The sequence below is a fragment of the Chanodichthys erythropterus genome, chromosome 23, assembly GCF_024489055.1.
Source record: "Chanodichthys erythropterus isolate Z2021 chromosome 23, ASM2448905v1, whole genome shotgun sequence".
Classification (NCBI taxonomy): domain Eukaryota; kingdom Metazoa; phylum Chordata; class Actinopteri; order Cypriniformes; family Xenocyprididae; genus Chanodichthys; species Chanodichthys erythropterus.
This window is the reverse complement of record NC_090243.1, coordinates 18,492,880-18,517,126: the sequence shown is the minus strand read 5'-3', so window position 1 is coordinate 18,517,126 and position 24,247 is coordinate 18,492,880. Positions and strand designations below refer to the sequence as shown.

Below are 24,247 nucleotides of genomic sequence, written 5' to 3'. Positions count from 1 at the left end.
AAAAATCTGTTAGTTCGGGAGACTCGGAAAGCGACTCTGACAGATTTTGTCTAGTTGTTTCTCTCAACTAATGCTTTGATTTCTGACCTCAGTATAAAAGATCTTTGATGGTTTTATTTCAGATGATTGTGTGACGATGTTGTTTCAGATCCTCCTTTGAGCAGCTGCAGTATCAGTTCAGTCACTGTGACTCTGACTGACGGAGGTTTTTGTACGACTCTTTATCACTGTGTGAACACATGTTTACTGTTGATGTAGTGATAACTCTGACAGTAATAATGTCCAGCATCTTCAGTCTGGACTCCACTGATGGTCAGAGTGAAATCACTGTTAGATCCACTGCCACTGAATCTAGATGGAGTTCCTGACTGGAGGGTGCTTGCACTATAAATCAAGAGTTTAGGAGCTTCCCCAGGTTTCTGTAAGTACCAGGCAAGACACTGTCCACTACACCAGGAGACTGGATCACTGCTAGTTTTACAGGTCACAGTGACTGATTGTCCAGTTTGAGAGAGCAGCTCTGAGGGAGTTTGAGTCACTGTCACCTGACCAACAGATTCTGACAAGAGAGAAAGATTAGAAATCACAAACACTTTCACAACCATATATCTTCACAACACATAAAAATAACAAGTAAATAATGTCTGTAATCTTTACTGACACAAACCTCGACATAATACTGCCAGCATCCAGATCAATATGGTGCTGAAAGTCATTTTTGTTGGTTGTAGGTTCAGTTCTAGTGAAAAACAGTTGTTGATCATGTTTGATGTTTGACAGAGTTATAAACACATGCAGAGCACTGAAGCGTGTGTCGCTCATGTAAAACACTCTCTCTATGCAAACGCTTCAGGAGTGACAGGTTTAAGATGGTTTAATGTGGATTCATTGAGATTTCACAAAACATTTCACATGTTAATATAATCCTTTATTGATAAAGCAACATCAGATGAACAGGAGCGCTGTTTAATCCCAATATCAGACCAACATCACGATTACAAGTGTGATATTGCTTTTATATTATTGAACATTTATAGATTCTACATTTCAAAATGCAAAAAATTAGGCAACCTGAAACTAAATCTGAGCCTTGGTTGAATGACACGGCTCGTGCTGTCAGACGCGAGTGCCGTAGAGCTGAGCACAAATGGAAAAAGGACAGACTGCATGCATCACTTCAAATGCTAAGGGACTGCTGGCGTCATTATCAGACAATTGTGAAAGATGCTAAAAGACAGTATTATTCTGTCAAACTGTAACAAGCCTCGTGTTTTGTTTAAGACTATTGATTCTGTTCTTAATGCTCCGCGAAACAGTCTGATGCACTTTTTATTGATAAGGTCACTACCACTAGAGCTCTTATTTCACCTTCTGCTTATGACCCCTCAATCCCTGTCCTCTGTTCTGCTGTTTTTGACAGGTTTGAGCCTGTGACCTTGTCTGTGTTACAGGAGACTGTTGATCATTTGAAGCCCTCAGGTTCTCCACATGATGCTGTTCCTCCTCGGCTTTTTTAAAGAGGTCTTTCCTACTGTAGGGCCATATGTTCTTGCAGTTGTTAATAGCAGTCTGTCTTCAGGTGTGGTTCCTAAAAATTTTAAACATGCAGTAGTGCAACCTCTGATTAAAAAACCTGGTCTGGATCCTGTAGATCTTGCAAATTTTAGGCCTATCTCCAAACTACCTTTTCTTTCAAAAATCCTTGAAAAGATAGTCTGCAGTCAATTAATGGCCTTTTTGAAAGCCCATAATAATGTTCCAGTCCGGTTTTAAAACTTTGCACAGCACAGAATCTGCTCTTTTAAAAGTGTTTAATGATATATTTTTAGCTACTGACTCTGGTGATTGTGTTATTCTTGTGCTTCTTGATTTAACTGCTGGACCATGTTATCCTGATCTCACGTTTGGAGCAGTGGGTGGGCATCAAGCATTAGCACTTGAATGGTTTAGGTCCTACCTGGATGGTTGGACTTTCTGTGTCAGTTGTGGTGACTCTGAGTCCTCCTCTGCTCCTCTCTCTTGTGGGGTCCCACAGGGCTCAGTTTTAGGCCCACTTCTCTTCTCTTTGTATTTGCTCCCACTAGGTTCAATAATCAGGAAGCATGGCATGTCTTTCCACTTTTACGCAGATGATTTATGTGCCTCTTAAAAAGAACGACACTGTCGGACCGTTACTCGAGTGTCTTGCTGATATACAGGCCTGGATGTCTCTTACTTTTTTAAGTTTTAATGTAAAAAAGACAGAGGTGATGGTTTTTGGTGGCACTGTTGGGACCCCTTCTGTTGATTTGGGGGCCTTGGCCCAGTACAACAAGCAAACAATCACTAACCTAGGGGTTAAAATCGACGCTGACCTCAAGCTTGACAGTCAGATCAGGGCAGTCGTTAAATCAAGCTTTTTTCACTTGAGGCAGCTGGCCAAAGTAAAGCCATTTCTTTCGAGGCAACACTTTGAGACAGTAATCCTTTGTTACCACTCGGCTGGATTACTGTAACGCACTGTATGTGGGGGTTAGTGGGTCTTCTGTTGCTCGTCTGCAGATGGTTCAAAACGCTGCAGCACGTCTGTTAACGCAAATACGAGCACATTTCCCCTATTTTAGCCTCACTTCACTTTAGGATCCATTTTCAAATTCTCTTATTTGTTTTTAAATCTCTAAATGGTCTTGCTCCACCCTACGTTTCTGAGCTGCTACACCCTTATACTCCCACCCGTTCTCTCAGGTCAGCTGATCAGCTGCTCCTGAATGTGCCCAAAACAAACGGATGCTCAGAGGGGACCGTGCCTTTGCTGTAGCAGCTCCTAAACTGTGGAATGATCTGCCTCTGCCCGTTAGACGGCCTCTTCATTGTCTTCTTTTAAGTCACTTCTTAAAACCCACCTTTTCTCTTTGGCCTTTGACACCTGATTTTGACATTTGTTTCTTAATTTGTTTTTGTTTTTATGTCTTGTATGAGTTGAGTATTTTCTGTTTTATATATTTTTCTGTACAGCACTTTGGTCAACTTCGGTTGTTTTAAAGTGCTTTATAAAGTTTGATTTGATTTGAGTTTGAAAAACCATTTTCTACATGTTTTTCTGCTCAATAGTTATTTTGAGTGTTTCTGGAGTCACAGGATCATCAAACTCCTCTGAGGACGATGAACATCTGCTCTATTCTGAGAGAAACACAATCACTCCACCTGATGATGAAATATGAGTTTAACTCGCTCAGATTCACTGTTTGACTTCAGTAAATGACACTGTTGAGGCAGTTTGTGGAATAAATCAGGAGTTCAGGAGCTTCTCCAGGTTTCTGTAAGGATCAGCTGAAGAAGTTTCTCCTGTTCCAGTTTCTCTCCATTGGATCAGAGGTTTGTTCATATTCATCAGTTACACTGAGGTTTATCAGCTCATGTTATCATCAGATACCAGTTTAGTAAACAAGTTTTCAATAAAAATTCAGTTAAAAGCACAAATTAATATTCTTATCTTGCTCTTTCTGATCGGAGGCTGTGATTGGTGCAGAGGAGGGAGAGGCGTGTCTGAACTGAACTGTTGATCAGGACTACAATTAAAACAGCAGCTGATATAAAACTCTTACTGTCTGCAGTATATAGTATGAATACAGTGTATAGTGAACAAATGACATGTTAGGATGAGATACTCAAATCAAATAACCATGGAGAATTATGAAAATTAACATCTATTATTAATAAAATGCAGCAACTGAAATCAGTCAGATCTCAAACGTGTGACTGATCTATAAGAGCACAAAATCTCTTTCTGACCTCTATAATTATTAAGAGTGGCAGATTAATTTAGATGATTTTATTTCAGATGTTTGTGTGACGATGTTGTTTCTGATCCTCCTTTGAGCAGCTGCAGTATCAGTTCAGTCACTGTGACTCTGACTGACGGAGGTTTTTGTACGACTCTTTATCACTGTGTGAACACATAGCTAGTGGTGACGTGGAAACTCTGACAGTAATAATGTCCAGCATCTTCAGTCTGGACTCCACTGATGGTCAGAGTGAAATCACTGTTAGATCCACTGCCACTGAATCTAGATGGAGTTCCTGACTGGAGGCTGCTTGCATAATAAATCAGGAGTTTAGGAGCTTCTCCAGGTTTCTGTAAGTACCAGGCTAAATAATAACCACCATGCACATCTGTGCTGGTTCTACAGTTGATGTTCACAGTTTGTCCTGGTTGAGCTGCTGTCATTGAGGGACTCTGAGTGACGGTGATCTGTCCTCTACACTCTGAAACACACAACAAGAAGAAAATCAACTCAAAACTTTGACAATATACTTGAAGAAATGAATTTATATCAAACTTGTGCTCCACAAACCTTGAGCAAACGCTGTGAGAGTCCAGATGAAGATGATGATGAAGGTCATGTTGATGAAGATTGTTGTGTGTGTCAGTGATGAAGTGTTAAACTCACAGCACTATAAACACTCTCAGAGCACTGAAGCATCTGATCAATATGCAAATGAACTCATTCTGTATTTAAATGAGGCTCTAAATGAAGGTTCAGGAGGAGCTCGTTCATCTCATCCTGTCAATCACAACATCAAATATGTATCATGTAATCATCAATAAGTGTGAACTTTAAAAATGTAGCATAAAACTTAGAACAATTCAAACCACATCTGAAAAAACACTGTGAAAATGAACTGTAGATGAAACTTATCATCATCTAATCAAAATCACATGAGCAAACGTGCTTTAGTGATCATCAGCTCGACTGTAATTCAGCTGCAGGTACGAGACCGCAGGTGATCACAGCTGTACTGATGACAGAAACCCTTCAACAGTTTTATTCATGTTATCTTGCACTACATCACTGCGCCACTAGAGGGCGGTGTGAACAGACAGACACTGATGAACAGGACAGAGATTAACAAGGACAGTTAATACAGTGATGAATTTATTCAATGGGGCTCCTGTGTGTGTAACTGTAACGGTTGCAAAAGTGACAAACAGCATTTTAGTTCTGGCCTAAAGTCATTGTTTGAGCCAAAGGGGACAAGCCCTGCAAAGTTTACTTAACAGGGTATATGGCCAACATAAGACAAACACTTGGCCTTTGGATAGCTTTAATGCACATATACACTCTCTAGCATAATAAGTTAACATAATAGGTTTAGCATGTAGCTTGAATTGTCTTTGGGATCCTTTACAGCTCAGAAACATCAATCCAGAAACACTTTCTATAGCTGTGAGAAACAAACGTGTATAAAACACATCAGGGGTTGAATACAGGTGGAGTTTATTCTGTAGGAAGAACATCATCAGACCTTCTCTGAGACTTTCTGAACTGTGTCATGTCAGATAACATGATCACAACACTGAACCAAAATACACACATATTCCCTTACATGCAGGGGGCGCAGGTGAGCTGGACGCTGGAGGGGTCAAAGGTCACAGAGAAGGTTCAGACCAGTGCAGAGTTTGATGTACAAAAACAAAACAACCTACTGTAAGGCACCATTATTGTTTGTTTGATCTGATATCAGTTTACTCTCTCAGTTTCTCTGATTCTAGTTGAGTCAAACCCGTCTGTCACAGATCAGATCACAGTCTAAGGGTCAGATTTACTAACAGCTAACGCAAGTGCAAACCCTCTTTTGGCATTAAAAACACTACTGTCAGGATTTACTAAAGACACGCAGTCAAAAATTAGAGCTGAAAAGCGTGAGCAGTTATTTCTGCACCTGACATTATTGCACATGCATTTGTAGGAGTTTCCCTTTAAGACACAAAATTTATGAGAGGAGAATATTTAAATAAATCATGCAAGGTGATTTACTAAGGTTTGTGCTAGTCAATTTACTGGTATTTGCACCATTGTGCACAAAGTTTCAGTAGAGGAGAAACTGAGGAAAGGATGGTCAGTTTCATCAGAAGGGTGTGTGAGTGTGAAACACAGTATTCCAGTCTTGTGATTATTGTGGACTATAACTGCACTACTGCTTTATACTGCATATATGTGCTTAGATTAGTTATTTGTTTGGTGATTTGGTAAACCTCTTTCTCCAATCAGTGGAGCTCTCTCAGTGAACTCGAACAAGCTCCTACAGCTAACAGGCAACGCTCTCGTAACTTTGGCTAATGTTCTGGCAATGTTCTCTCAAAGTTACGAACAAACGTTCTTCCAGTAACATTAATAGAGTGTTTGTTCAACGTTATCTGGTGTTTAATAAAGTTCTCAAAAGGTTATCACAAAAACATTATTTATACATTGTTTGCAGAAGAGTTTTTAAATGTTCTCATAACGTTGGAGGAAAAAGTTCTCAGAACAAAAATGTGTTAGCTGGTGAAGTATATTAAATAGAAGATATGAAAGGTGAAAATAAAATATGGTGGCAGAATTGTGTTAAATGAAGGTTTATTCATCTCAAATACACTTTATTGCTTTAAACATGATTATTGTATCATATTTTAGGAACAGTTTAAGATCTCAAGTATCAGTTTGAAACTCAATTATATTTCCTTTTTAAGTTATTTCATAATCAATCTGCATATTTACCAGAATATGAACCATATTCTGAATATTTTCTCTTTTCATTTATAGGAGTTTGTGATCATTAATGTGTTTATGGAATAATGATGTGATTTTCTTCTTCATGTTGTTTCTCTTGCTGTTGGAGAATTTCTCCCAGTTTTCTGTTGAATCCTAAAGGAAAGCCACTGGTCAGTGTGATTTCTCTGTGAGCGTCAGCGCAGAGATCTCCTCTCTGAACACAGCGACACTGGTGTGTGTGGCCAACAAGGGCTTCCCGTCAGACTGGAGCCTGAGCTGAAGGTGGACGGGAGCAGCAGGTCTCAGGAGAGCAGCGCTGGGCTCCTGGAGAAGGACGGTCTGTACAGCTGGAGCAGCAGCAGGAGTGGATGGAGACACTGTGAGGACACACGGAGCGGCCGGCCTGTGTGAGGAGACGGCAGTGTTCAGAGGAGATCTGCTGCTCTTCTCACTCATGGAGACCAACAGTGTGTTTCTCTGCAGCACATGAGGGACTCATTCATTCTCCATCAGCTTCAGTCACTTCATCTGCTCTGCTTTCTGCCTTTCACACAAGACTGTGTGTGATGTGTGATGTGTGTGATTTTATTAAACTTCAGTCATTAAACGAAAAATAATTGTGTCTTTGAGCTCTTCTTTGTGTCATTTTTGTTTCGGGTCTTTCATTGGATCAGGGCTTTAGCTCATATTTTATAAATAAACTTCACTCAATGGAGCATGAAAACACCTGCAGATACATGATGAAACAAGAACATGCGGCCAAATTATGAACCTCACAGATATAGTGTTAGATTCATTTAATAAGATAAAGAGAGTTATAGTTACCATGTGAAAAACTTAATGAATGTTTTATATTTCATTTAATATTTATGAAAATCTTCACTGTTGAGTGTGTGTGAAAGTGTGTGAAAGTGTGTGAGCAGCTGCAGTATCAGTTCAGTCACTGTGACTCTGACTGACGGAGGTTTTTGTACGACTCTTTATCACTGTGTGAACACATATTTACTGTTTGGATAGTGGAAACTCTGACAGTAATAATGTCCAGCATCTTCAGTCTGGACTCCACTGATGGTCAGAGTGAAATCACTGTTAGATCCACTGCCACTGAATCTAGATGGAGTTCCTGACTCAAGTTTTTTTGCATAACGAATCAGGAGTTTAGGAGCTTCTCCAGATTTCTGTAAGTACCAGAATAAAGCTTCATCCCCATCACTATATCTGTACACATCTGTGCTGGTTTTACAGTTGATGTTCACAGTTTGTCCTGGTTGAGCTGCTGTCATTGAGGGACTCTGAGTGACGGTGATCTGTCCTCTACACTCTGAAACACACAACAAGAAGAAAATCAGCAGAAGACATTAATGATCTTTACCAGAACAAGTTCATGTACTGTAGTAAATGTAGTAAATGCAGTAAAGTGAGTGTCACCGTTGAGCAGCAGCAGCAGAGAGCAGATGATCAGAGCGTGTGTCCTCATCTTCACTGGGAATGAGTGAAACTGAAGGACAGTGATGTTGGATTTACAGTCGGACTGACAGACGCTCTGATATTGAGCTCCAATCACAGGGGTGGGACACAAATTCAAAGCGTTTCCTCTCAAATGTGTCTCAGACACTGACAGCAGAGCAGAAATGAAACATCTGATAATGTTAAATATGATTTTTTTTCCTCAAACACTGATATTATATTAGTTTGTATCACTGTGATTCACTTTCACTAAATAAATAATCAAATAATCATTTTAGAAATAACTAACTATTTTATTATGATTTTCTCACAATTACATTTATTTTTTTACTCTCAGGTGGAAACAGGCTTAAATGTTTCTTTTGGACTCATATTTGTCTTTTTCAGTCACCTGTGATCTCTGCTTTCTGCAAGATATGTGTGCTTCATCATTCAGTCATGATTATATTAAAATTCAATGAACATATTAAATATAATTGTAAATTTGTTTCTGAGTCAGCATTCAGAAATGCCAAATTTTCTACATATTGTTTATAATCATTACAATCACAACTAATAATAATTTCTTTAATGAGCTCATTGTTTCGTGAGTTGCGTGGTCCTGTGTCATTTATTGGTTTGTTTTATTTATTTTATTGATTTTACTTATGTGACCGGGGATTTAAATTCACCACCAGGAACACATTGAGGGGTTCTACTCATTTTGTTGTTTATTCATTTAGTGTTTTCGAGACCATTATTAACCATCAAAAGCAGCTTCTCAATTTAATGGAGAAGAAAGTTCACAAAAAGATCTCGAAAAGTGAAACAGAATTAGTGAAACACAATATAACCCTTTATGAGTAATGCAACACAAATCAAAATGTTACAATACAATACAATACAATACGGCAGTGGGAATACTGTACAAAAAGAACAAAATGACATAAGTACATTTTTATATTACCCACTTACACCATTTGAGTAAAATGAGAGAAAATAACACTCACATAACGATGAGCTCCTAAATAACATCACGTTCACCTTTTACAAAGGCTAAAATCCCCAACATATGTTGTTCACTGTGTAAGGAATCACATTAAATACACATCACATGAAAAACACAACAACATATAAAAAATAAAGTGCATAACATTTTAGTAAAGTTAAATGAAACGGGCTAAACCACATGGTATGACGTCATAACAGCATGGACATTATATACGACATATCGTTTCAAATACGACAGTTCTCCAAATCAACATAACAAAATATACACCTAAAATGGGTATTTAACTAAAATTTAATCACAAATCAGTATATTTACCCATAGATGACCACAATCTCCAGAGAACACGCAATACTTGCACTGCTTGCACTCCTCGCAATCTCAACAGGATATTTCAGAGTGAGAGCGCATGCGCACTGTCTCATATGCAACACACACAGTGCCACCTGCTGACCACTCCAGGAAAATACATGCAACTACTGTTTATCTTAACTCAATACACTGAAAATAATGAGAATCAGAAAATAATAGATTTTTAACATGTAAGGAGAGAAAGAACTTTAAGGTTATTTACCACCCGGTTACATTCTCCCCTGCAATAAGTCAGCGTCCTCGATGACTCATTCAATCACAAATTTCGGCATTCATGGCACCTTGTAATGCCTTCTCGAACAATGCGGTGCCAATACTGGTCAACACCTGAGACACCATATCTGTGCTGACGCTCACTGCATGACAAGCAGACCTGGGTGCATGAAAAGGATTTGTGTGAACACCCGCAGTTGACCGTTTGCTTCTGCGCACAGCTGGAACTGGTACTTCTCTAAAATCAGAGTTACTCATGTCACCAGTCTCTAGCTCCTCCAACTGGCCATGTTCACCAGTAGCCCTCGGGACCATATCATCATATTCTGCAGAGTCTCTACCAGTATCCACTGATGCTCGTACTTGGATATCTTCAGAGCTATCACCTCCTAACCCCGAAGTACCGGATGCTTCCGAGTCCAATGGACTGTTTGCGGCCACCCCCACAGAGGGTTGCACAACCTCCTCTACCACCACAAAATCTGGCTCAGACATCCCATTCTCATTCATGATGATAGGCTTTATATCTGGCTGAGATTTTTCCTTACTCCTAGGCTTAGGAATGGGTACGGCACCTGGACGCAACTCCGACCTATGAACCCTCTTCGACGGCCCTCCCTCTAAAGGTTCCACAGTGTAAGTTGTGCCTACTATTTCTACAACTCGGTACACAGTCGGGCTCCAGGCATCTTGAATTTTGTTCCGGCCTGGAGGCCGCTGGCGCAGATATACCAACTCGCCCACACTGACCTGGGGACAAAAGGTCTTTTCATTCAGACGTGTCACTCTCTCTAGAGCTTTCTCTTCAGAATACTCCCTAGCTTTCTCATGGGCATATCTGAGCCTTTCCTGATGCACAGACAACCAGTCTTGTTTCTGCTCAGAGACGTCCTCACCACCTAACAATGCATCAATGGGCAGATGTGGTAGTACCCCAAAAAGAAGATAATAAGGGGAAAACCCTGTAGTGGCATGCGGAGTCACATTATACGCATGTACTAACTCCGGCAAGTACTCAGGCCAACGGCGCTTACGTTCTGGCGGTAATGAACGTAACAGGTTGTGAAGTGTTCGGTTGTACCGTTCACATTGAGCATTTCCCTGCGGCCTATACGGGGTTGTACGGGTCTTTTTCACCCCATAGAGTCTGCACAGCTCGGCGATTACCTCACTTTCAAAGTTTCGACCTTGATCGGAGTGCAACCTCTCTGGGACGCCGTATTTCATAAACCACTCCTTTAACAAGACCTTTGCTGTGGTATCAGCCTTTTGATCTTTTGTGGGAAATGCCTGTGTAAACTTTGTGAAAACGTCGGTAACAACCAAAACATTTTCACGGCCGTCCGAAGCGGGTTCTAAGACTGTGAAGTCCACCGCAATCACTTCCAGGGGTCTGGAAGCCAAAAACGCTCTCACAGGGGCACGAACTTTGGGCTGAGGCATCTTTGTGAGGATGCACCGCTGACACTTCTTTACCCATTCCTCCACGTCCTCATACATACCGGACCAAAAACACCTCTGCTTCAACAACCCCAATGTCCGTTCAATGCCCTGGTGCCCCAGATCATCGTGCACACTTCGCAGCACTTGTTCCTTTAAACACCCTGGCAACAACAGTTGCCAGCAGCTCTCCTCAGAAGGGACATCTACAACTCGATACAGCAACCCATTTCGTTCTTTTATGAGGCTCCACTGCTTCAGAAGACATTTCACAGACCTGGACAGAGACTGTCTTTCCAGGTGAACTGGTTTCTTCTTTTTATCCCAGAAACCTCGAAACACTCGCAGAACAGGGTCACTTTTCTGAAACTCAACCAACTGTTCCCTGGTGTAACCGGGAAGTGTATGAGTGTTACCTTGGAGAGTAGTGATGTCTTCTTCCCCAGCCTCCAACGCACGAATTTGCCTCAACCTACTGCATTCAACACCCTTCAATGCAAGTTCAGGTTCCAAGGTGGTACCTCGCCTTATCACACCGCAAATTGCTACACACTCATCCCAGTCAGCGTCTGGATCAGGTTCAGGCTCCCCTGCAAACTCCTGCCTAGACAGAGCATCAGCTGCAGCATTACTCTTGCCCGGTCTATACTTCACCTCGAAGTTGAATACCGACAGCTGTGCTACCCATCTCTGTTCGATCGCTCCTAACTTGGCAGTTTGCAAGTGACAGAGCGGATTATTATCAGTAATCACCTCGAACCAAGACCCAAGTAAGTAGCCGCGAAATTTCTCGACTACAGCCCACTTAAGAGCTAGCAGCTCGAGCTTCATGCTACTGTAATTACGATCATTTCGCTCTGCATTACGCAACCTACGGCTGGCGTACGCAATGACCCTCTTCTCGTCACCCTGTTTCTGGTACAGGACGGCTCCTAAGCCATTCTGGCTTGCATCGGTTTCGAGAATGAAAGGACAAGTGAAGTCTGCGAAACCGAGTACAGGTGCTGTCGTCAGCTTCCTCTTCAACTGATTGAAAGCATGGTCACATTCAGCAGACCACAGACTGCAAAAGCGACGACCACTCCTTACACACCTGCCTTCACTCAAACAAGCATTTACTAGGTCATGTAAGGGTCCAGCTATCTTTGAAAAACCCTCGATGAACTTCCTATAATAGCTGCAAAACCCTAGAAATGACCTCAACTCCTTGACAGTCTCTGGGGTCTTCCAATTACTGACTGCAGCAACCTTGTCTGGGTCAGGAGAAATCCCTTGCGCTGACACCTGGTGACCAAGGAAACGCACAGAGTCTTGGAGAAACCGGCACTTGCCCAACTTGACCTTTAAACCAGTCTCAGCCAACCGTTTCAGCACCATCTCTAATCTTTCTAGGTGTTCCCCAAATGTCTGTGAAAACAGCAAAATGTCATCTAGGTACACAATCAACACCTGGAAGATCAAGTCGCTCATAACAGCCTGCATAAGCCGCTGAAAAGTCGACGGTCCATTACAGACCCCAAACGGCATCCTCCGGTACTCAAATAAACCAAAAGGCGTGGTGAACGCCGTTTTGGCCCTATCCCTGCCACTCACCGCAATCTGATGATACCCAGAGGCCAAGTCCACAGTTGAGAAAAACTTCGCTCCCCTGAGGGCATCAAAGCTCTCGTCAATTCTGGGTAGCGGAAATGCGTCACGCCTTGTCTTGGCATTGAGTTTGCGATAATCTACGCACAACCGTAGCGACCCATCAGTTTTGCGCACCAGCACCACAGGCGAGGCGTAAGCACTCACACTCTCTTGAATGACACCCTTCTTCAGTAACTTAGTTATGTGCTCTCTAACCTCTTGATACTGATTTGGGGGAATTCGTCGGTACGGTTGATTCACTGGTATGTCATCAGTCAGATGTATCTCGTGCTGAACCTTATCTGTATAACCCAAATCATCGTCCTCCAGGGCAAACACACTTGAATACTTGCCCAGCAGAGCTTTTAACTGAACCTGCTGCTCAGCAGTGCCTCCCATGTTGACATAATCCAAGACTGACTGGGCCTGAGGCTCAGAAACAGGACCTCCACCCATAGTGACCTGTTCTGTGTCTGCAGAGATTCGCTGAAACCTTACTTCGCAGGACGAACCCTCACTGTTACCATCTACCGGGGACAGCAAACCCAAACGGGCCCTAGGTTGAAGCCAAAGGTCTTCCTGAGACAGGTTAAGTACTCTCACTGGACACACAGGTAACTCTGACGTGATCAAGGTCGGTACTACAACCAAACCTTCTGGTAAGGGGAAATTTGCTGGTTCTACCAACCACACAGAACCATCCTTTTTACTGCATTCAATCCCGTTAATCAGGACAGTGGCTGCCGACCAAGCTGGCACATGAGCAGGAGTCTTACCCACGACCCGAGCAGATGAAACTCGCTCAACTAACTCTACTGATTGTGCCTGCTGGAAGACTGCCCTCCAGTCAGAATCCAGCCTACCACCCAGCGTGGTGTCAAATTCAGCGTGAACGATCTGTCGGCACTTACTGATAATGTTCATTCCGATGAGCACAGCCACAGACGAATGGCTAGGAGCTTCTTTCACGACCAAGAACCCACACTCGGGCAGGGTCATCCCCATAACCTCCACGTCCAGCTCCATGTAACCCAAATAGGGAATATCTAAACCGTTGGCTGCTGTGATCTTCAGCCAGCTAGAAGTAGACAACACATCACTCTCATCCCCAAACAGGTGCTCTCGGAAAAAATTCTCAGTAATAGTACTGACCTGACTACCAGTGTCGAGCAAACATGACACTGGAACAGACTTGATTTTCAGTTCTACCATGGGGCATGTTCCAACTGCACGTTCCAAGAAACGGTCTCGACTAGTTCCCTCAGGCGGTAAACCAGAAACTACCCCTTGTGCAGCCTGACTCATCGCAACAGAAGGACCTTGTTTTTCTTGACCTTCAGTGGTCTGGGTAGCACTTTTAGGTCTCCCACCCCGTCTCACAGTGCAGCGTCTAGCGATATGCCCAACCCCGTTGCACCTGAAACAGATAGGTTCTCCCTTTTCTGTAAACCTGGGAGGAGATTTTGATGAAGGCGCAAAATTCTGCAGAGCCGACACTGACCGCTGCACAGTCAATTCTTTGACTACCTTAGTGAGCTCTGAAATAGTCTGCTCTTGCTCACTTATTCGCTTGTCTTGCCGGGAGATTACCTGTAAAATATCATTCAACACAGAAGAGTTTTGATTCTCAGACCCGACAGAAGTACCTTCAGGTTCCCTTAACACTTCTGAATGGACCGCTCGACTGTTCGCTACTCTGGTAGGCCTGCTTTCTTCCATGGACCAAAGAATGGCCTCATTACGAATCTCAAGAAGGGTCAAATAGGGCTTTTCCCTGATTATTTTACGCAGCTCTCGCCTCAATGCAGCATCTCGCACACCCTCCACAAACTGATCACGCAAAATCCCCTGCTCGTTAGCCAAACCATCTGGGGACTGTTTTACAATGGAACTTAACAGGCGAGAGAGAGCATGAGAGTAGTTTCGGAGATCTTCCCCCTCCAACTGTTTGCGATTGTAAAACATTTGCAACAATTGAGTCCCACTACGCCGTTCCCCAAACGCGTCCCGCAAGAAAGTAAACAAATCACTGGCCTGTCTGGACTGATTTCCCACACATAAACGCACCTCTTCCAGTGCAGGCCCCCGCAAAAGTGAGATGATAAAGTCCAGCTGTTCTTCTTGTGTTTGGTCTCTGGCCCGTAGAACCCTTTCCACCTCCTCAATAAACTCCTCTACAGACCTTCCATCTTTGTTATACTCCCCGCTAAAAGTTTGAACCTGGCGTTCTCGGGGAACATAAATGTAAGAGCGGGTTGTATTACCCCCACCAGCAGCCCTATTGGCCAGAGTGTCATTCCTCCAGTCAGTTAAATCTTGAATTTGACCCTTTATTTGCTCTATGACATCATTCCCCACAGCCCCAACATCAGGGACTTGTACGCTCTCTTCAGGCAGTTCGTCAGAGTCAGACATTTTCTACAGAAGTAGGTCAAAAAGCATTAACTCAGAATTAACTCAACTCAGTTGAAGATTAATGTCCTTGGTGCGAAACTCATCCCGCTTTCTCAGTCTTTTTTCAGTACCTTAGACACACCCTCACACTAATGCACAGTTCCTGGGATGCAGCCATGAGATCCTGGAAGGCAACACGTTGACAGCAGGAAACGCCTCAGTCTGGAACGATCTTCTTAGCAGCCGTCACGCCTGGCACACTGGAAAACCAATCAGTCGCACACTGACCACCTCATCCGCGATCCTCCGCGCTCTGAATGTCCTGCGCCTCTGTAAAATATTCCCCACTGCCGTATTGTCTAACTAAACCGCTCTGCACAAAAAAAACTAATCAAATTGAATAAACAACCCCACTCCTGGTACCAAAATGTGTGACCGGGGATTTAAATTCACCACCAGGAACACATTGAGGGGTTCTACTCATTTTGTTGTTTATTCATTTAGTGTTTTCGAGACCATTATTAACCATCAAAAGCAGCTTCTCAATTTAATGGAGAAGAAAGTTCACAAAAAGATCTCGAAAAGTGAAACAGAATTAGTGAAACACAATATAACCCTTTATGAGTAATGCAACACAAATCAAAATGTTACAATACAATACAATACAATACGGCAGTGGGAATACTGTACAAAAAGAACAAAATGACATAAGTACATTTTTATATTACCCACTTACACCATTTGAGTAAAATGAGAGAAAATAACACTCACATAACGATGAGCTCCTAAATAACATCACGTTCACCTTTTACAAAGGCTAAAATCCCCAACATATGTTGTTCACTGTGTAAGGAATCACATTAAATACACATCACATGAAAAACACAACAACATATAAAAAATAAAGTGCATAACATTTTAGTAAAGTTAAATGAAACGGGCTAAACCACATGGTATGACGTCATAACAGCATGGACATTATATACGACATATCGTTTCAAATACGACAGTTCTCCAAATCAACATAACAAAATATACACCTAAAATGGGTATTTAACTAAAATTTAATCACAAATCAGTATATTTACCCATAGATGACCACAATCTCCAGAGAACACGCAATACTTGCACTGCTTGCACTCCTCGCAATCTCAACAGGATATTTCAGAGTGAGAGCGCATGCGCACTGTCTCATATGCAACACACACAGTGCCACCTGCTGACCACTCCAGGAAAATACATGCAACTACTGTTTATCTTAACTCAATACACTGAAAATAATGAGAATCAGAAAATAATAGATTTTTAACATGTAAGGAGAGAAAGAACTTTAAGGTTATTTACCACCCGGTTACACTTATTTATTTATGTGCCTTTTTATTGTATTGCTCTTATTCGATTTTACTAGTTTTTATTGTTTGAATGGAGGCTAGTGAAGTTAAATAGAGCATTTATTTATTTAATGTTTTTTAATTTTGTGCAGCACTTTGTTTGGAGACTGTTTGTTGTTGGTAAAATGTGCTATAGATATAAAGTGGATTGGATTGGATTTCTGCCTAAAATTAATACATGATGTTAGATGAGTGCATGATTTTAACTATCTTAGAACTGTACTTTTCTGAAATATGGACATTATTTTGACACAATTATCTCTGGTAACAGATTACTGTAAATTGTAAAGTAGAAACATGCATTTTCTGTAAATCTGCTTTTTAAGCAATATATTATGTGAGAAGCGCTATACAAACAAATAAATAAATAAACTTCACTCAATGGAGCATGAAAACACCTGCAGATACATGATGAAACAAGAACATGCAGCCAAATTATGAACCTCACAGATATAGTGTTAGAGTCATTTCATTTTTGAAAATAAACTTGCATGACAGACACATATATAATTAATCTCTGTTTTTATGCTTAATACCCAGCCAACATAGCATGGTGGGGCCCAGATGGGTGTCACCTGGGCAGCCTAACTGGGGCCCAGACATTTTTGTCCACGGTTTCCATGTAGGCCCCACATGGGTTAGCCCAGATGAACTGAACACTGCTCAGTGTGCACACTACAGGCTGTTAAATGTAACACAGAAACATGCTGGAGTTAATGAGATAATTAGGTGATAATGAGCAGAATCACTGAAGGACAGAGAAACAACAAGAACTACGACTTCAGCCACAGCCTTCGATGAAATCAACTGAAGATAAAAGACATTAAATCTCTGAAGATCTGATTAAACATCTCCACAAACAGCATTACCAGCTTCACTTATTACTAACCAGACTGACTTTATTTCTGGAGGTTTGAAGTGTTTAATAAAAAATGTGTTTTTCAAATTTTCTGATTAAAACATTTCTATTGTTGTAATTCAAGAAAAGATCCAGCACAAAGTTAATCACATTTTGCTCATAAAAAGCTCAGTCATTAGATCAGTGAATTAAGACACTAAATGATGACTATATTTTTATCATTTGGCAGCTGACCACATTGTCTTTTGCTTTTCTTGCCATAACAAACAACAAGAGTAGCCAAAAAAACATTATTACTAAAACAGTCAAGAGTCAAACTGCCTAAATGAAGTAAGCGCTGACCTCGATCACGGTGACATCAAACCAAACTTATTTTCAACAAATCATCAACATCTAAACCTCTGGTAATTCTCAATAACAACTTTTGTAGATGAATGTCAGAAATAAAGTCAGTCTGGTTAGTAATAAGTGAAGCTGGTAATGCTGTTTGTGGAGATGTTTAATCAGATCTTCAGTGATTTAATGTCTTTTATCTTCAGTTGATTTCATCGAAGGCTGTGGCTGAAGTCGTAGTTCTTGTTGTTTCTCTGTCCTTCAGTGATTCTGCTCGTTATCACCTAATTATCTCATTAACTCCAGCATGTTTCTGTGTTACATTTAACAGCCTGTAGTGTGCACACTGAGTAGTGTTCAGTTCATCTGGACTAACCCATGTGGGGCCTCCATGGAAACCGTGGACAAAAATGTCTGGGCCCCAGTTAGGCTGCCCAGGTGACACCCATCTGGGCCCCACCATGCTATGTTGGCTGGGAAAGACTGTTACTGAGTTTTTGAAATGAGCACATGCGTAAGAACAACCCCCCTCTTTCGAAGTAACGCCTCCCAAAACTCGTAAACACTCGTATTGGAACACGAGTGTTTACCACCAGCATTCGCTGTATCGTGTTAGTGGATTCATTATGTCAGACTCACCGCAGGTAACTCATAATCTGCAGTTGTTACTCCTGTCTCCTGACAAAAACATTGCATACGGCGCCTGTGGAGTGTGGAAAGTTACTGGAGCGCGCAGCCACGCTCGTCTCTCACAAGGAACGTCATGGCAGTGATTGACAAGCCAGAGGGCCAATCGCGTTAACGATTGGCTGATGTTTTTAAGGCCCTACCTCGTGCACAGATGATATATATTTATATTATTCCTTTCAGTGCACCTAATAAATAGTCTTTATCAGTTAGTAAAGACAGTTTCAAGTAATAGTGCAAAAATGTATAAAACAAAACATCCTCTTTAGCACCTTTAAGGCCCGGGTATACTTCAGTATACGTTCAGTATCGCGCGAGCCTCCTTTGCCCATGAGCGCGGTAAGACCATGCGAAAGACGTGTTCGGCGCATGCATACGTGCACCGCCCGTTGTCATAACACGGATAAAACGGATAAAACAGATAAAACGGATAAAAAACGTAGATCCCACTACATTGTTATTTAAATAACATATGCGTATGTTGAACTTTATTCTTGTAAAAACAGACGCTGTAAGCAGTACATAAAGTTTTGAATGAAAAGGTCTCTGAAACATAAGTGTATTAGTCAAATATTGCATTTATTTCACTTCAGCTGTGATAAAGTATGCAAATGCAAACGCACCGCGAGCGTCACTACGGGAAGCAGAAAGTGTCCGACTTCACGTCTCCGTTTTCAGTTCCTCCCCGCCTGCACGCGGCTAATCTCGCCGATCGGTTACATCCAGCTGCAGCCGATGTCGAACACACCTGATGTAAAAGTCATATGCAAATGATTGTGCCCATGTGACATCACTCGCCACCTCTGTTCCAAACAAAGCTTTTGGTAACACTTTAGATTACAGCCCGGAAAGTACTGTGTAATTACAACAAATTTATAGCGTAACTTTCAATAATTATAGTGTAACTATACAGTAAGTATGTGTAAGTATAGGGGAACAATATGTGAAGTATTGGGAATAAAGGGGTAACAACCAGGAAAAATAACAAATTATTCATACTTTTAATATTTTATAACTAAGGGGTACGTATGACATAACTAAGGGGTAAATATGACATTACGGGCCGTAAATTAAAGTGGAGCTTGTTACCCTCTTGTTTCATGTAGTTACAGGGTAAGTAATTAATAAAAATAAATAAATAAAAACGCAAACAGTCATATCACTTGGAAAACTTTATTTGAAAAACAACTTATTTCAAAACAGATTTAAAGTTAAAACACTTCTTATTTGTTTCTCTTGCTTGGCTTCCTCCTCCTCTTGTTCCTCTTTTTCTTTCTTTCCACTGATGAAACTTAAGAGGGAATCCCATTTGCTATTCTGTATTTAAAAAATACAGAACACCCGGAAATGTGCTCACCGTTTACTCATCTTTTACCCTCATGCCATCTGAGATGTATACGACTTTCCTTCTTAAGATGAACACAAAAAGGATTTTAGGAAAAAAATAAATCATCTGGGAACGCTTTATAATGCAAGCTCATGTGTTCCTAAAAGTCGAAACATCAACAGCACATACAGCAATAACTACAGTAATCCATACGACCCTAATGGATGAATCGATGTCTTCTGAAGTGAAACGATACGCATTTATAAGAAAAATACCAAATATTTGAATATTTTTAAAACTTTCGACCAGCTGTCTTCTGCGCGTGCATGCGAGGATTGAGAGTTCATGCTTGACGTAACTTGAAGCGTGACGTAAGCGTGCCGAGAAACTCACGCAGATGTTGGATGCCGTCAGTTTTTTTTTTGTTTTGTTTTTTTTAAAGTTTTTTTTAGTAATGCTCACAACAAAATACACAGAATAGCAGATAATGAGAATGAGAAACAAACAAGACAGAATAACAGAGACGGCAGTTCTCGCGCGAGTTTCACACGAATCGCCCGCGAGAACGTCATGAAAGCTTCACGTTGCTCATTAATATGCTTCTTCAAACGCAAAGTCGACTCTCATGCAGACGCTGGTGACAGTTGGTCGGAAGCGAAAAGATGAATAGCCTAAACCATGAGAAAATTTCGGGGTGTACTGTATTTTCTTATAATACAGAACAGCAATGAGATTCTTTCTTAAGATTCATCAGCAGAGAAACAAGAGCAGGAGGAAGCCAAGTGAGAAACAACAACAACAACCAAAAAACGGACAAAACTTGTTACTTTCTGTCAGGACTTTAGAGTTTGAAATGAAAAGTTGATTTAAAAAAATGAATAATAAGTGTTATAGACCTGTTTTTAATAAAGTTGTTTTTCAAATGAAGGTTTCGGAGTCAGTGATATCAGATTGTTTGCATTTTATTAATTACTTACCCTGTAACTACATGAAATAAGAGGGTAACAAGCTCCACTTTAATTTACGGCCCGTAATGTCATACTTACCCCTTAGTTATGTCATAAGTACCCCTTAGTTATAAAATATTTACAGTATAAATAATTTGTTATTTTCCTGGTTGTTACCCCTTTATTCCCAATACTTTACATATTGTTCCCCTATACTTACACATACTTACTGTATAGTTACACTATAATTATTGAAAGTTATGCTGTAAATTCGTTGTAATTACGCAGTACTTTCCGGGCTGTAATCTAAAGCGTTACCAAGCTTTTTTACAGCTTGATTATATAAATTATTTTTATTGATGACGAGGACGTTTTAAGTTATAGAACTTGCAGGATGTAATAATGATACAAAGACCTCTTATATGCCAAAAGACCAAGAATAATTTCTCATGTCATGACCCCTTTAAACAGCGAGTGTAAAATATCATATTCTTCTGCGATGTATCCACAATTAACCACTAGTGAAAACGGCTTCCGGTGCTGTACCAGATGTTACTGAGCTGAGACAAAATGCAGAAGTGATCCAGCAGAGAGTCGGTTCATCAAGATGACTGCTTCTGATTTGAGCTCTGCAGTATTTTCACTGTTTTTGTTTGTCCTGTTTTTTCCTCCTTTACTGCAGAACAACCCATTATGTCTACATAAAATGACAGAAACCATCTTTGGAAAAAGTATATTTGAAGTGTAATTTAATTGTTTAGTTTGTCTCACGTCTCATTTGATTACTTGGAGAGGGCGGGGTTTATGATCTATACTGCATCCATCCACCTGGGGGCGATCAAGATGCTTTCAGGACTTGTGTGGCACATTTGGGTGGAGTAATGTAGGCAAAATAGGGTCGATTTCGAACAGAGAACAGGTTCTTCTCAGAGTCTTGAAGGGATATTTAAAGCTGCCATTTTTTCTCATTGTCGCCATCTTCTGTTTGAAGCCTGCGATTGCAGTCATATGTGGAATAGTTATCATTACATGCGTTGTGCATCAGCACGTCTCCTAAGCGGATGAATCTAATGTTTGCTGTCAATCACTACACCAGTGTGGATACTGTAATTCAGAATCACAGATTCTACGTCTTGAAAGTATGATAAGAATTTCCACTGGAAATTCTTATCATACTTGATTGTGCATGACTGCCATCATGCACAATCAAGCCTCTACAAATGATTCAGAACGCAGCAGCACGTCTCGTCTTCAACGAGCCCAAAAGAGCCCACGTCACGCCTCTCTTCACTGGCTACCACTTGCTGCTCGCATCAAATTCAAGGCGCTGACGCTTGCTTACAGATCCACCACAGGCTCAGCACCCTCCTACTTCCACTCACTCTTACGAGTCTACACTCCTACCAGAAACCTGCGCTCATTAAAGGAGCGAAGGCTTGTGGTACCATCACAGAGAGGCACGAAATCACTTTCCAGAACATTCTCATTCACTGTCCCTTGCTGGTGGAATGATCTTCCTGCCTTCATCCGGAATGCGGAATCCCTGGCAATATTCAAAAGACAGCTGAAAACCCATCTCTTTCGTGAGCACTTAACCTCATCTTAAAAAAAAAAAAAAAAAAAAAAAAAAATTCTTATTCCTATCCTTTCACTTCCTCTAATCCCTCTCTATTGTAGCTTAGGATAATCTGAGCACTGCCTATAACTTGTATTATGAGCACTTCTTGTCTATTTGCCTCGTCATGACGACTCGCTTGTTGTATTCCTCACTTGTAAGTCACTTTGGATAAAAGCGTCTGCCAAATGAATAAATGTAAATGTAAATGTAAATTATCATCTGAACAAGTAAGTAACATTTCTGCCACTTTAGGCCTACAATAAATCACGCTGCCAATGGTGATTAAATCTAACAATCATTTAGCTCGGATCACGCCAAACCGTGCAAATTATTATTACTGTTATATAGTTCTCAAATTGTTAATGTTAATAACATCAGCATTGTGTGACTATGATTTCAATTTCTGTATCCACTCCACAGTCCAAAGTCTTTTGCTTTTTGAATCTCAGCTGAATCTCCAGTTGTCACTGATGACTGTCATTTGGATCTTTCTGGATTACAATCCGCCATCAAAATAATAAGTTTAATTATTTCAGCTGCTGTGAGAAAAGGCTATAAATGATCCGCTACCAGCAGCATCCTCACATGATAAAACCGACTAGCCTGGACTCCTTCCTTTCTGTTTCCAGGCATGAAGTAAAGACGCACAGACGAACTGCTGCATGCTTGAATTTCCCGCAGAAATCCACCATGACGCTCTTATTATAAAACATTATTACAAGCTTACCGTTGTGAATCGAGCTAAGATAATGAGGTAGTTTTGAACACTGGCTGATTGTGTACTTGCTAATAAATTGATTTTGGATCATTTTAACCAAAAAAAGTTACAGACTGCAGCTTACTCTCCCTCATATGCATGTTTCAAACCTGTATGATTTTCATTTCTACTGCTTAATTTTGAAAAATGTCTTCATTTTTGTTTGAGCATGTGTTGTGAATATGTGGTGCACATGAGACCAATGACCAACAGGGGGCAGCAAAAACCATCCATCAGGAACAGAGAAGGTAGAAGTTTGTAAATGTAAAACAAAGCCAATATTTTCCTGATGTGGGGTTTGGGCTTCTGTGAAAGTAATGGGAAGGTCGAATCATTTTACTGAACATGAACCAATTTTTATTGAAGTCATTTTCTTCATTTTGTTTATTTGAATGGAGTTAAATTAAATATTTATATTTCCTATAGCCAAAATCTCTGAACACATTCACATACCCAATCTTTGTCATATGCCAATGATAAATTATTATCATAAACAGAAATGAGTCCATCAGGTCCATTTTGTCTGGTTTCAGATGTGCTCTGAGATGAGTTTATGAGAGAGAAACATTTATAGAAGAATGTTTAGATCTGTGTGTTTGAAAACCTTCTGTGTGTGAAAGTGTGTGAAAGTGTGTGAGCAGCTGCAGTATCAGTTCAGTCACTGTGACTCTGACTGACGGAGGTTTTTGTATGACTCTTTATCACTGTGTGATCACATGTTTACTATTGATCCAGTAATAACTCTGACAGTAATAATGTCCAGCATCTTCAGTCTGGACTCCACTGATGGTCAGAGTGAAATCACTGTTAGATCCACTGCCACTGAATCTAGATGGAGTTCCTGACTGACGAGTGTTTACATAACTAATCAAGAGTTCAGGAGCTTCTCCAGGTTTCTGTAAGTACCAGAACACACAGGCTGGGCTGCATTCTGTAGTAGCAGTACTGAGTTTACAGCTCATCTCAACAGTTTCTGCTGGTGTGGCAGTTTTCACTGCAGGAGTTTGAGTCACTGTGATCTGAGCTCTACAGCCTGAAAACAATTAATTTATTAGTCCATAAAGTATATATTATTTGAAATATTTATGTTAAAATAATATAATTTAAATTATTTATTTTAGATAAATACTATTCACCTTGTAAGCAGCATAAGAGCGTCCAGATGATGATGAAGGTCATGTTGATGAAGATTGTTGTGTGTGTCAGTGATGAAGTGTTAAACTCACAGCACTATAAACACTCTCAGAGCACTGAAGCATCTGATCAATATGCAAACACACTCCAGATCATTTACCTGAAGACAGTCACTCATT

At 40.8% G+C, this 24,247-nt stretch overlaps 2 gene segments (V, D, J or C); both read right to left on the bottom strand.

Annotated features, from left to right (window-relative positions):
* Positions 1-3,069: 3,069 nt before the first annotated feature.
* LOC137014043 (Ig kappa chain V region 3547-like) lies at positions 3,070-4,523 on the bottom strand. The segment is given in 2 exon segments: positions 3,070-4,245; positions 4,335-4,523. Coding segments are annotated over 2 exon segments (372 nt in total).
* Positions 4,524-7,495: 2,972 nt separating this feature from the next.
* LOC137013693 (Ig kappa chain V region 3547-like) lies at positions 7,496-24,113 on the bottom strand. The segment is given in 2 exon segments: positions 7,496-7,833; positions 24,071-24,113. Coding segments are annotated over 2 exon segments (381 nt in total).
* Between the last annotated feature and the right edge of the window lie 134 nt (positions 24,114-24,247).